At 43.5% G+C, this 14,785-nt stretch overlaps 1 protein-coding gene and 1 long non-coding RNA gene across 2 annotated transcripts; both read left to right on the top strand.

Annotated features, from left to right (window-relative positions):
* The first annotated feature begins 1,386 nt into the window (after positions 1–1,386).
* Positions 1,387–8,087, top strand: LOC133889037 (uncharacterized). Its single transcript, XM_062329475.1, has 4 exons — positions 1,387–1,761; positions 2,593–2,928; positions 3,470–4,613; positions 5,250–8,087. The coding sequence occupies exons 2-4, from the start codon at positions 2,777–2,779 to the stop codon at positions 7,740–7,742; spliced, it is 3,789 nt and encodes a 1,262-aa protein (XP_062185459.1). The 5' UTR covers positions 1,387–1,761; positions 2,593–2,776; the 3' UTR covers positions 7,743–8,087.
* A 2,018-nt stretch (positions 8,088–10,105) lies between these two features.
* On the top strand, positions 10,106–11,115 carry LOC133889642 (uncharacterized). The gene is made up of 2 exons (XR_009903911.1): positions 10,106–10,642; positions 10,871–11,115. It is a non-coding gene; the product is annotated as an uncharacterized LOC133889642 (long non-coding RNA).
* The last annotated feature ends 3,670 nt before the right edge of the window (positions 11,116–14,785 follow it).

Below are 14,785 nucleotides of genomic sequence, written 5' to 3'. Positions count from 1 at the left end.
TCTACAATGATAAATGAGCATCCTTTTCCTAAAACTTTGAAATTGGATACTGTATATTTGATTGTATGCCAACTGATGGATAACACATCGTGACAATGTGCTAGCTGTTAGATGATGCATCGCCACAAAGTAATCTATGGCTATAGTGATTAATGAGCATCATTTTCCTTAAAACTTTCTAACTGGCTACTGCAGAGATGATTGTATGACAGCTGTTGATGACGCACCACTAAGTCAAAGAAACTGATATAAGGAGAGCCAAAGCAAACTTTGAAAGATTCCAAAGAGGCAAGCACTAATAAATAATGTAACTATTTTAAGGATGAAACTAGAAATCAAATTTGCATGGCAATCCTAGAAAACAAATAATGTGCATCACACAATTCTCTTTTCTAAATTTACACTTCATTCTAAAATACAAAAACATTTGACCTATTTTCTCTTTTAGTATTTATGGCCCTTCTTGTTCCCAAGTCTGGATCATTTTCTTTCTGCACTATGTACTTGAAATGTTGTTAGCACACATTTTGTCTTTATTTTGTTCAAGTATGAATATCTTTAGGTGTGTGAATTAGAATTTCAAGTACTATTCCAGTCTAGATGTAGGATGTCACAGGGTGCATGATGTAAAAATTTAAAACATACAGCTAGTATGTATCAGAATATTTAAATATGTGACATAGTAAAGGTATTAATAGATTTAACATTTAAAATATTTATAGATTGCTACAATTACTAAATGTTTTTAATATATATTTAAAAAAAACAATGGTCAAAGATGCCCAAATGTTGTAAATGACAGTAAATCGCATATTTTGAAAAAACCTTTTATAAACTATTTATATTTATGGATTGGTAAAATTATTAAATGTTTTTAATATACAATTATATATTTAATAGTTTCTAAAAATCATGGTATTGAGAAACTACATTTTTAAAAACAAGAGCCACATAAATATCACAGTTTAGAAAAAAAAATCTATGTAGAGTTCTTAAAACTTAAATAAAACCACATTTTTTGGTAATACTATAGTTTTCAAAACTACACTATAGATTTATATCCAAACACCTCCCGGTTTTATAGAATCATAGTATTTTACCAAAACTTTAAAAAGACTGAGGGCCATAGTGTTTTTCCGGAAAGAAAAACTGGTGGCATTTCGGAAATTTTCGTTTACGAGAGGACGAAATGGTGGCGCTTACTTCAATACAATCGGCAAGACAACAAAAGGAGAGCTAAGAGAGAGAAAGAGGAGTTGAAAAAAAAAGAAAGAGTTAGTGTAGGATAGGACAGGTCCCAGAAAAAAATACTAGCTCATATCCTCGGCTCAGCGTTCCTCTTCTTTTCTCCTTCCGAAAGTAAATACACACTCTCTCTCCTGCTCTCTCTCTTGAGTTGCTGTTAATGGTACAGTCCTGCCTTTGTCTTGGTGGAGAACCAGATGCTTTTGATGTGTGAGTGGTTGGTGTTTCCTTCTCCCCCTTTTTTTATTTCTTCACCCCTATCTCTTAGTATTGCAGTGTGGGACTAGGAGAGAGAAAGTGGGATACATAGCAACGCAACAAATTCAGCAGCGTCTCTCTCCCCATTTCTTCCCCTTTTCCTCACCTCTCTTCCTTCCCGTCTGCTTCCAGCCCCCAGAAATCAAAGCTCCCACCACCACAGAGCTCCTCACCATCCTCTCCATCTGCTCACTGTGGGGATCTATCAGGATGCTCGCTCTTGTACGCGCGCGGCTGGGGGAACAGATGTGATTTAAGGTGAGAACTTTGGTGTTCTTACGAGTTCCTGCTGTGATTTCTTAGCCTCTTCTTGGCTTCCTTACCTGAATCCGTGGGAATATTCCTGATTTATTGTGCGTCGCTGCCGCTTCTTGTTCACTTGCTAGCTGCTGGAAGACAGCCATCTACGGAGTGGATCTATCTTGGGCTTTCACATATTTTCTCTCGCTGCTTGTGCTAGATCTCCGCTGTTTTTCTCTCTTTACTTGATGCGTATGTTGTTCTTGGCTATGCAGCAAAGGATCTTGATCCCAGCGTCGTGCCTTTTCCAGATTTGGTGCAGATTATGCCCTGCGCTCCACTCTTGTGTAGTGCTCCCATGGCTCATCCTTTTCCAAGCCAAAAAAATCTCCATCAGGCCAGAGATTAGGCAGCAAAATCCTTCCTTTTCTTGATTACCCATCATATTTCTGGTTATTAATCCTCCTTTTCCCCTTCCCTTCTTTTGCTATTTATTTCCCAATCAAGAAAGCACTACCATACAAGCTCTCCTCCCGTGCTTGTTAACTGTTCATGTCTTGGTCACTGCTGTTCCCCTTGTGCAAATCCTTGCAAGAGCTGTGTGATTTTTGTAGCATTCCCCCTCAATCTGCTTCTTGATTGTCCCCTCTACCTTCTTGCCTCGGAATGATATTTCATGTGCTTTGAGCTAATCTCACAGCAGCTTCCTCCTCTCTTCTTCTCCTCTCCCTTCCACTCATATCTCTCTTGCAGCATCTATCTACATAAAATCACACCATTAGATTCCCCGATAACAGCTCTTCTGACGTGTTGACATGAAATAATATGGGCCTTGGTTTCTCTTTGCAGGTGCCTGATGAGGTAGTGAGCGGCCAAGGAAGCAAAGTATCTTGCTTTCCACCTGTTGAACTTACCATCTTGGTATGCTGGAGTGCAAGGATAAGAGCAGGCCCAATTGCTGCAGAGCTCTTGGGTTCTTGGTGCCAACTGTAGCTGTAGCAGATCTGGTGGGAGCAGCGAAGGCGTTCATCAGATGTTATCCTGTGAGCACCCTTCAGGCCCCTCATGCTCCTCCAAGTCTGCTGGCTCGGGTGTGAGCGCTGATCCGGCGACGTCCGCGGCGGAGGCGCCGGCGTGCCAGGATCCCAGAGATCTGGTCCAACCGTGCCCCAAGTTCTCAATAAGGTGAAAAAGAGGAACCTTTGATTCAATACCTTGGAAGATGGATTAGTCTGGGTGTTTAAGTTCATGATGGTGGATCTGTGTCTTTGTGATGCGTCGAGTAATTATTGGCTGCTACTTTGAGGGGTCGGATTGGGTATGAATGGTTGCTTTCAGGATTAATCTGTGTTATTGTTGGGGGTGTTTAATTAGTTTAATTTTCTGTTGATTAATAAAAAGGTGGCCTTTTTTTCACCCCTAGAATCTGAAAAATAAAAGGACGCTCCTTTGATGAATCTTTGTCCACTCTCTTCTTATGTTTTTCTTTTCCAAAACTTGGTGTTTCTGCAATAAACAGGCAGGCGACACATTTTGTATATTTCAGTTTCGATATGACAGCATGTTCAGTAGGTCCATGTTTATGTTGTTTCCCTCTCCTCTTTTCAACATATAGCGGAGCGGTTTGAATCTTATACAGTTTGGCAACACTATACGTGCAGTGTTCTTCATCTAGGTACGCATTAGCATATGCTAATGGGTTCATGTTTCTGTCCCTATTTCCCAGAGATTATGTTTTCGCTTCAAGGAGCAAAGGCGTCAAGAGAAGCTGGCCTTTCCATCCACACTCGTTGCAGCTTTGCCTGAAGCGTGGTGTGAAGGATCCATTGCCTCCATTTGAGCCTCCTGGTTTGATCCGGTCACAGTCATTTAATACTTTCACAGACGTCGAGCAATCTGCTGCATGTAAAGAAGCCATCGCTTGTGTTGGTCTGGTGAAGACTAGAGATGCTAGTTCGTCAAACGTGGATACAAGTGATATCAACTCCCAGTCATGCCAACCAGTAGATGAGTCACTTGGTCCGTCACCATACACATCACCAGAGGATGGGAAATCTGGTATCGACCAAGTGGGGAGTACAAATGAATCAGACCATACTGATGAAGCTGTAGCAGTAGATCTGCAAGATAATAGCTGTACAAAAGCAAGTCGACGAGCTGAGGTTGTTGTGCCCTCGTGGCGGTCTAGAAATCTTGACTCATCGTGTGAGCCATCTGAAAAGAAGTGCAAGTTTGTAGTCAAGTTAGGCACCCCGGCAGATATTCGGCGGACGGAAGACATAGCATCTAACTCTAGCTCAGTTTCAGACCCAATGGCTTCAAAGACTTGTCCTGTTTGCAAAGTGTTTGCTTCCACTTCGAACACCACATTGAATGCCCACATAGATCAGTGTCTTTCAGTTGAATCTAATACTGAGCTCGTTGAAACAGTTCTTGTGAAGCCTAAAGTGAAGCCAAGGAAGAAGCGATTGATGGTGGACATATACAAGACTGCCCTTCCATACACACTCGAGGATCTTGATCGAAGGAATGGCACTAATTGGGCAATTGAGTTGGCTATGCCTACTGTGAACAAGGAGGTTTGCACGGAGAACCGAAGCCCAGAAGTGGTACCATTTAACCCAAGAGATGATGAAAGAGAAGGAGATGTTTATGTTGATTCTAATGGCATAAAAATTCGAATTTTGTCCAAGTGTAGTGATGCACCTTTGGTGTTGGGGGATGAGCTTGGTTCAAGGAAAGTTGCAAAGCATGACACTGGGAAAGGTATACTCATGAGCAAAAAGATTTTGAAGTCGAAATTTTTGAAGAATAAGAAGCTCAAGATGCAAGGAAAGAAGTACGATAAAGTAAATCGTTTGAATTCCCAGGTACGCAGTGTCTATTAACTTGGTGTACATGTTGCTGTTCACTGAACTGCAGTACTGTATTTATTATCTGGCTTAATCTGATAGTGGACCATTATTCCATGGAGTGCATTTGTCAGGCCTCTTAGATTGCAGTTTAGAATGTTTGGACTGATGCGGCTGTTGTTTTATGAATTCGACCGACCCCGTCTCATTTTAACTCCACGTATTGTAAAAGATTTGTAAGAACCGAGGTTATTTGGGCATGATGCTGTTAGATCGCAAATGTGGATGCAAGGGTATATGCAACTGTTTTTCTGAACTATAGCTGATTGTTTTATTACTACTTGGTCTTTTGTTTCATAGAAGATAATAGTGGTCACAGCATGTTGATAGAAAAAAAAATACTTTTAGGTCCTGGAGACAATATTCTTTAATTGAATTGTTCATACCTTTGTTGGGTTCTCCATGAGTTAATTTATGTTTGATATTAGTTTTCCAGATGATTTTTTTTTGGGGGTGGATACGAAGATATCTCTTATTATTTTAGGTGTAAAGCATTCCTCAATTGCATATGATAATAGTTTGTTCTGCAGTCGATTTCATTCGCCTGCTTTTTCTATTTTGCACATTTGATTTATTCCTGTGAGACATGCACAGGTTCAAGCATACCCACGTGGAGGTATCAGTGAAGACACCTCTGAGGGGGAGATGCATATGTGGAATCCTACTGAAAGCACCAGCAACCATGGTTCGGGGACTATGAGGCAGTGGGTGTGCTCCAAGCGCTCAGATATCGCAAAGAATGCTAGCAGAAAGCTTGGTGACAAAATATTTGATAAAGTGACATCTGGAACTAAGAAATTGGCTAGGAGCAGCATGCCTTCCTTTGATGATTCTCAAATTCCAGAAAGTCCTACTGGGGCATTTTCTTCCCAGTTACCAGAAGAGACGGCCACTACTTCAGAAGCCAATGGCGTTGAACAGAGTAATGGTTCTTCAAGGCTGCTCAGATCAATTCCGAGATGGTCGTCGGAAACTCCTCGGCAGAGCATTGTCCCGCCAAAAGTACCTAGATCAGCTGCTGCTCTTGCCAAGAGAAAAATTAAGGAGATTGGAAGGAGAGAAGCTAATAAGCTAGATAATTACGATATAATGAGGGACTCCACCTCAGAGAAAAGCTCTGAAGCTAGGAGTCTTTCGTTCTCCATTGCAGGGCCGGGCGATGGACCAAATAGACTAGCATCTTCCTCTAAGAAGTTCCGGAAGCACAGGTCTCTGTTGAGGACTGGCAGGCGTGCATTTTCACCTTCTGGCGGTAGGCTAGCTCATGGTTTTGTCCAAGACTATGAACCTGATGCAAGACATGTAAACAAGAAGTTCAGGGTTACTAGTAACGGAGCCCCCAAGAAGTTCGTGAAGCATACTGAAGAGGATACTGCAGATAATGACTTCTCTTTTGGAAGTGACATGCAAATATTGGGACAACAGGATGATCAATATGATGTGGCACAACAAACAGACTGTACACAAATGGATTATGAATGTGAGGAACCTGAAACTGATACACCACGGGCTTCAGTGTCCAGGCGTAATCCTGCTGACTGTTGCAATGAAATACGCTATGGTTCTCCAAGTCCTGAAAATGACACAACTGCCAATGATGTTTTGGTTGAAGGCATTGGTGTAGCAGTGGAGGATCAAAGCTCTAGTGACCAATCAGCACGTCATGCTCATGAATCCAACAGTGCTGTCAATAATGAGATGGAGGAATGGCGGATAGATCCAGCTTCAACAAAGGAATCTAGTGCCTGCTTGACTAATAACAGAGACATGGGTCCTGGAGCTCCTCAGGATAACTCATCAATAACGTCAAATAGAGAAGACTCTAACCAAGAGCATGGTTTGCCATTCGAACATGACTCACTGGATTCTCCTATATCAACTGCCTCAACTATGTCTCCAACTGCTCTGAAGGATTCTAAGATTAAAGAGACAGAACCAGGTCCATCTACTGTTAAGACCATTGAAGAGCAAATCACTGGGGGCTTGAACCAAGAAATCAATTCTACGCCTATGGCCAGAGAAGGTGAACAACTGCCTAATGAGAAGCCTTTTTGTTGTTCTTGTCGGGAGAGCATTTCCAGAGAGTCTCAGCTACACCATCAAAGTGCAATAGACAGACCAATGCTGAATTTTACTGGAAAGAAGGTTCCACCGTTGCACATCGGTTTGAGGGCATCATCATCTTTCAGCACATACCAAAGAACCAGCACAAAGGCTAACCCTTGCTTAGATTCACATGATCAACCATTAGCGGCTAAGGTTTCAGCTGAATCTGCTATGAACCTCCCATCCTATACAACAGACTGTATGAGTCCCTCATTACAAACTCAGCTTCCTTCACCATCAAATCCTATCTTGAGACTGATGGGTAAGAATTTGATGGTGATGAACAATGAAGAGAGCATGCATCCTCAAGTACCAAATTCAGACTACATCCTGAGAGGGAATTATGTGGCACCTGTTGGTTTTGTGCCTCCAAACTACCAGCATCTCAGTGATTCTACATTTATCAACACGGCTCCAGCCACAGGCAATCACCAAATTCCTCTACCAAGTGTTCCAGGTGGCAACTTTGTTGTGCCACCATTGCACAGTGGTTCCGTGATGCAGTCCGACCTTCATTCCCAGCAGAAGTCCTATAGAAACCTTGTGCCAGTCATGCATCATCCAACTTACATGATGAAAGAAGTGATTGTGATCAATGACTCTCCTGAACGCAGAAGTGAGCCTCAAGTTAGCATGCTTCTCCCCTCTGCCCCTTCTCCGACAACAATCTCAGTGCCAAATGCTATGCCGCCCCGGCCATTTTACTGCCTTCCATCGCAAGGCTCAAGTTTGCCAAGGGAGAGGGCTGTTGGATCCCTACCTGGATTTGCAAACGTTGGCTCAATGGTTGGTGTCAGCTCATCTAGTCAACGAAGCCAAACAGAAGTAGCCAATCCTTACATGCCAATGGTTGGGGTCAGCTCATCTAGTCAACGAAGCCAAACGGATGTAGCCAATCCTTACATGCAAAATCCGTTCTTCGTCCAGCCTCAAACTGGTTACATAAGCCCACCTGTGTACTATTCACAAAATTTGCGGTGATAATTTTTCAGCAACTCAAATGACCAGGAGAGCTCCATTTAGCCTACCGGTCATCACTGTCAAAGTGGGGGAAGTGAGTTTTGTGATGGGTCTAAAATGCTGAGATTAGCGAACCTGCATGAGATGTCTGACTTTCATGAGGATTTTCGCATAGGTTGCTTCATTAGATTTTGCTTCAAGGTAAACATGTTTGCCTTCAAAGTATTTTAATTACATCCTGCAAAGCTGCAGTAAATTATAGTATGCAATGCCAATAGTTCTCCAAAGGAATATATCTCAGTATTTATCGAAAAAACTAACATCTTACATTCCAGCAAGTTTTTTCGTTGTTGCTCTGTCCTTTTATTCTGTTCTGTGAATGGCTGCTCATCAGTTTGTGAATGGTTACTAACACCTTACTATAGATAGCCATAATTTGAAATGGTGGAATTCAGATGGATCTATGTAAGTTTCAGAGTAATTGGAACTGTAAAAATCTTGGGCTCATGGTGTCCACCGACAGCATTGCCTGTAGAATTTGAATCCTTGCAATGATGCATCAAGATCACCTGAAGAACAACTAACCACATGTGATACTAGAGATCATTAGCCCAACCGAGTGGTTCCACTAATCTCTACTCTGAAAAGGTGTTTTCTTATATATATTCTCTTCATGTTTAGCGTGCATCATGTGCAACCGATTGTTCCTTAGGTTTGAAATAGTTGTCTGGTGAAGAGGGCGTTTGATAACCTTTCAAAGGGGGGGAAATAAACCTTAGGAATTACGCACAACACAATATGGTGATAAAATATTCACCTTGGATGCCGAAGGTTGAGATTGGAAAAAAAAACAGGTGGTATCAAACTGCGTACCCAACTCATCCTACCAGTTTCGTTACGACATTTCTGACTGTGCGGCCTTCTTGAGGAAGCTAGACGTTGTTACTTGCTAGCCAGGCTCTAAAAATCTGTCTCATCAAAACGGGTTAGGCATTTACAGTGTAAAAATGGACAAGGAGAACTTGGAAATCGGCCAATACGTTGACAGGAAGAGAGAGAGAGAGAGAGAGAGAGAGAGAGAGATTGCAGATTTTTTGGGAAAGGAGTAGAGGGAGAGTAACTAGCTGTAGCAACGAGCAAGTGGCGGTCGGAAAGTTTGGAAAAGACACTGGCGCTCCCTGCTTGCATGGCATGGCAGCCTTCTGTTGTGTTCTACGGCGTCCAGACTCCAGCCCAGCCTCGCGCGGTACGGCACCAATTGGATGGCATCATTAACATCCTCCTACTCCATCGCGCTTCTCTATCCGCAGACCGGATAGGACTGGAGTGCTGGGGCGAGCGAGAGACTTGGCCGGTCAAAGAGGCAGAGGCGGTTGGATTTCAGGGTCGGTGCCGGTGGGGATGCAGCAACGACGGACGGACGGGGAAGCGCTTAGGCGGGGCGTGGAAGGCACCGACGGTAAACAACGGCAGGACGGATCACACCGGGCGCGACGAGACGAGAGGATAGGTCCTCCAAGGTCCTCCTTTTCAGCGGGATGGTCCCAACGCCGGCAGCTGCCTGCCGACCACTAGCTAAGCTAGCTGGGGCCGTGCACGTAACAGCCGTCCGTGCCAGCAATCACTCCATAATTAGCCATGGCGCGCGGGGGCCGCAGCGTCACATGGGCCGTAGCTGTTGCGGCCGTACGCTCTGCTCCGTTTCTAGGTGCCATCGGTCCCTGCCTCCCTCCCTCCTTCCCTCTCGATCTCGATCTCGATCTCGTCAGTGCTTACTGTTCGATGGGGGTGCGACGACGAGACGAGGACGCGTCGTCTGGCCTTTTGGGGGGGCTGCTGGTAAACAGCACCCCAAATCGGTCCTGGAGAAGAGGGGAAAGGCATGGGGCGCGAAAGAGAGAGGAGGGGCCATGGGCCAACGCCCAACAGTGGGGTAGCGAGCGAGGGGTCAGTTCACAATAATGCCTTCTGGAAACTCACAGCTGAGCTGCTCCAGGGTCCTTTCTGTAAAAGAACGGGGATGTTATACGCTTCCTTCATAATACAAATCCCCTTTCGAAAAAAAAGAATGCCGCATATTTCTAGCAGCAACATGAAGCACATTTGGTTTTCTACCATTTGCGCTGCACTTTCGCGAATTCGGCTTGGAGCTCGGTTGGGTTATTTACTCCTGTTTGTAAGAGTTTAAGCTTCAAAAATTCTTGAAGTTATACATCTTAGTTTAATTTTTTTTAAGCTAGAGCTGTAGACATATTGAAAGTTTGGTTCAGAAATTTTATTCTTATTTTAAACTAAAAATAGATATTTAAATCACTTTATTTTATTTTATAAATTTTATATTTTATATGGTCTCGGAGCTAAAGCTCGGGCCGAATAGAATCTTTATCATTGTCGACTTTTCATCCCACGGCTGCAAAAAGGCGTCGATGTGCTTTGCATCCTAAAAGGATGGCAGGCAGACGTCTTGAAACCCATCAATGGCTGGTACCATCGCATCTTGTACCACAGCACATTCATCTCAAAGAAATCGTCCACGCCGTGCGGGGAGCACAAGACACGGAGGGCTCCTCCGTCCGGCCTTCCCTGGCGGTTCCAACATGGGCCGCTCTGTACCGCTGTTGTGATTGCAGTTGCTTTGTTGCGAGTTTCGCTGTTCTCTGTAATTGCTTGTGATGAATTGGGCTAGATCTGCATACCAGTGCGGAGAAATGTCTGAATCTGGATACTCGCTTACCAATTTGTGCATTTCCTTGTCCCTACACAATAAAGTAATCTTGTTTCAGACCATTGAGGCTTGTTTGCCGTGATGCTGAATTTTGACTGAAGCGGTTGCAAATGCCATTGACGCTTGTTTGCTTCAGAGCCATTGATGATAATTACAGTCATGAACGGATGACCGTTTCTTATGAGCAACAGAGCAGGTACCAGGCCATATGAAGTGCAACCTATTGCTGTGATAAACTTGGAGTTATCCTGATGCAACCACAGTTATATGCAACCTGATGACTTCTTCTTTAATGAAACGTGCTATGGTCATCACCCAACCAACCACAGCTATTGCTCTTTTCATTTATGCCTGTATGTCGTCTTTGTTTTGCAAGTGAAGAAAGGTAAATGATCTGTACTTCTCATGGCTGATGCTGTTGTAGAGTTTCAATGATCCTCATGGATGATGCTGTTCTGGAGTTCCTCACGACCGATGCCAAAGCACACAGCACGGAGGTTCATCAACCCTCGCAGAAGGATGTTGAGAAATAGTCAGAAGAGTTCAAGTGCTAGCTTTCTTTCTTGGAAACATGTGGTTATGATTATTCAATCCATTGGTGTAATCCAGCAATGTGAATATATCTATATTTGAACTTCTTCTCCGGTGAAGGAATATTGGAATTGTTCATTTGTGCATCCATCCCAGGTCCAGGACGTGGATAAATTCAATGCTGCCACACTGAACAATGGGGATAACTCCACCTCTGACCACATCACGCCCAAAGCAGCCAACCAAACATACAGACAGTCGGCAATGCAGCTTTGACCCTGTACAGCTAACCAAACACGAAGAAACGAATACAGGCTTAGCTAGCGCAGGCAAATCAAACACCAGCAAAAAGCATTGCTGAATCATGTGTTGGCCTGGATTGCCCATGCAACCAAACCAATCACGGGAAAGACTATACAACTAGGGATATAAGTTTTGCATTTTTTTAAAAAAATGCTAGATATTTGTCGACAGATTTAAGAAATCTGTTGAATTTCTGATCTTAGGATTCACAAGGGGATTCGTGCTCCAACCATCGTCTCCGTGTGAACTCTGGCAATGTCTTCTTCTCTGACGACGGTGAGGTTAAGATTAGGGTTTAGAGCTGTGGGGTTAGGATTTGGTGGTTGTCAGCTTAGAGGGAGGCCTAGGGAGGTTGTCGGCCTGACGGTGGTGGCGAGCGACGCGCGGGATGGCGAGGCGGTGGGGGCGCCGCTTGTCGCTGTGGTGGGAGACGGTCGGTTAGCCTGTGGTGATGGCGGGGACACCATGATTGAAGAGGCTAGCGTCGACAGCAGTCGTGGGTGGAGGTTCCAGCGGCGATGGCATCGTCGGAGCTAGGAGGGGTGACGGCGGAAGCGGGGTAGCTCGGATTCATGGCTAGCAACGGCGAAGAACCGCGGCGGAGGGGGAGGGGAGGTAGAGAGGGCGGTCGGCGGAGAAAGTCACGGAGGTCACGGTGGGAGGCTACGGGGAGGCGGCACGTGGGTGGAGGTGGAGGTGGAGGTGCGTGGCGGCAGTTGGGAACGACAGTGGGGAGGGGATTAGGGATAGGTTTCTTGTATAAAGTGCAAATCAATATCATCCATTGATTTAAGATCTAATGGATGGAAGTTTGATAGATTTTGCCCCATAAAATCTATCAACAGATAAATAGATTTTTTAATCATTGGATCAATCTAAAATAAAAATTAAATTAATTAAAAATTCACTCCCACCTAATTATATTAAGAAAAAGTGAATTAAGTAATGATTTAGAATTGCCTATTGGTTACTTGCATCCTATGTACAACGCACACACGGTTTAATGGCCCAGGTCGCACGACATATAGGTACACAATTAGATACAAATGTAAGATCCAAATATAACGTACATATGTAAGGCAAAAATCTTATAAATATAATATTGATATACGCTAAACACATTTACATTTGGTCGTCGTCATGACCTTATCTACATAACAGGTGTATTTTTCGAACAATACTTGTATGTATGACCTATTTCATCGCATTTGCTGTATCGCTTTACCCTTAGACCCACCTCGAATTCATCCATATTGTTTCGAATCTGTCGAGTCTATCGACGTCCCAATGTATATTTCATCCTCTCAAAGTCTGGCAGATAGATTCGCGAGGGACCTAGATTACTTATAAACGTATCAACAATGTCGTAGTAATAAAACTCATGGTTCCATATGTTCAGTATATGATCCTTCACAAAGTAGTGGGAAACATATTGTCTGAATAGTATATTATGCTCCCCACATGCAGCTATGACGCGTGTACACAGCATGTGTAGTAATTGTGGCTTCTGGCACGCACAGATGCATGTTCCAATCCTAAGCACGCACTCTTGCATATGACGCTCACGTCTGCCACCCTTACGACCCTTATCACGACCCAAGACATTGAATTTGTGCTTCGTAGTTCCCTCCTAATTGGCACGGTGCATATGTACCTTCTTTGTAGCCTTCTTTATGTACTCGCATAGCATCGATCCATACAGCATACGGTTCCCATTGCCTTTGAAGCAACTGCGTAGCGATCAATGAAATATCTGCAAATTCCATACATAATATCTTCAACAATTCTAACAAGTGAGAGGAACCTCATATCCCCTATAACCCAGTTGTAGATATCAGCAAGATTAGTTGTCATTATCTCATATCTTGCCTCTCTAGTGTCGTACATCAATGCTCATTTCTCTCTTGACTCATTTTATATCCACTGCGAAAAATTCCTAACAGCTGACCCTAACATCCTTATTATCTGAGGAGTATCTGTTGGGATGGGTCTAAGGGTAATCGGATCATCTCTTGTGTTTACTAGCTCAGTTATTTGCTTCGTGGTTAGTTCGTCTAGTCTTACCCATAGTGCGTTGAACTTTCTATGCTGATTTTGGCTACTCAATTTCTTGAAAAGATTTATCAAGTCCTTATTTTTGAATTGTCTATAAAAGTTTGCACACATATACCTTGTGCACCACCTGCTCTTCAAGTCGGAACACTTTTCTCTTACACACCGTCGAACACTGCCGTATTCCATATACAACAAAGCCTGCAACAGCCCTGCATATCTATCATGAATCAAACATACATCGAGCTGATCTAGAACAATAGCATGTTTGATCTACTCAAGGAATCAATACTAGCTCTCCCCGTTCTCACTCACCATGAAGGCAAATCTCAGTGGTATGACTTGGTTGTTCCCGTCTACCCTAATTACACACAATATCTGTCATTTATATTTTCCAGCGAGGAACATCCCGTCGAAGCAAATGATGGGTCGATAGTGTCTAAATGCATTGATGGTTGACATAAATGCAAAAAAAGCACGTTGCAATACTCGCTTCCCTCTATACATCACATCAGTCGAAAGGTAATGCTTGAAGTTAAAGTAACTTCCAGTGTTTCTTGCACATGTTGTAGCTAGTTGACATGGTAAGTTGTCATATGAATTTTCGTATGTCCCAAACCTCATCTCAATAGCCTTCTGTTTCGCCCTGTATGCCTTGGCGTAGTTTATTGTGTATTAGAACCTTTTCTAAATAGCACAGATTATTGATCGTGGCTCATACTTTAAGTTGTCCATAATCTCTCCGTGCATAATATTGGCAACAAAAATAGATGATAGGTTCCGGCGGAAGAACTCTATTTTCTCAATGTGACAGTTATGCTCCATAACTATTGAGCACTTCTACTAGTCAACCCACTTTCCACTGAATGCATGCACCCGCCACGGACAATCAGGCACCAAACACTTAACGTTGTACTCACTTTTGCTCGACTTCACAACCTTGAACTGCCTCCGAAGAGATAGCGACCAGAATTTCACTACATCAATAACACCCTCCTTACTAGGGTATATAGCACCATGAGACACCTCGTTCTCATGATATTTATATGGTGTATGATGAACTTTACTCACTACTAGCTTTGAAAAAAATCTGATTTCTCCACTCTGTAGGAACATAAGCATTTCCCTCCTCGTCGAATGAATCCTCATCGGCAGTGGCTTCCTCCAGCTTTTGATCCTCCCTCTCCATCTCTTCAATTATGCTAGGGATGTGCTCTCCCTCATTGGCTACATCCCTCGGTTTCATCTCCTGCATATCCCCAACGTTTTCTCGTCCCCTACAATTGTCGGGTCTGCTTCATCCACCGCTGTCTGATTTGTTCCTACTACTGCTTCCGTAATATTTATCTCTGTTAGATCCTTCCGGTACGCCTCAGCTAGCAGCACAAGAGTGAGAGCACATTCGTATGATATATCTACATACCGCCTCCAAGTAGATATCGCATTAACTGAG

The sequence above is a fragment of the Phragmites australis genome, chromosome 13 (assembly GCF_958298935.1).
Source record: "Phragmites australis chromosome 13, lpPhrAust1.1, whole genome shotgun sequence".
In the NCBI taxonomy this organism is placed as follows: Eukaryota; Viridiplantae; Streptophyta; class Magnoliopsida; order Poales; family Poaceae; genus Phragmites; species Phragmites australis.
The sequence above is the reverse complement of the archived record's forward strand: the minus strand, read 5'-3'. Positions and strand labels throughout refer to the sequence as shown.

Coding starts and splice junctions, on each gene's coding strand:
- LOC133889037 (XM_062329475.1), top strand. CDS start 2,777: ATGTTATCCTGTGAGCACCCTTCAGGCCCCTCATGCTCCTCCAAGTCT. Junction 2,929..3,469: donor TGCCCCAAGTTCTCAATAAG/GTGAAAAAGAGG, acceptor CCTATTTCCCAG/AGATTATGTTTTCGCTTCAA. Junction 4,614..5,249: donor TAAATCGTTTGAATTCCCAG/GTACGCAGTGTC, acceptor AGACATGCACAG/GTTCAAGCATACCCACGTGG.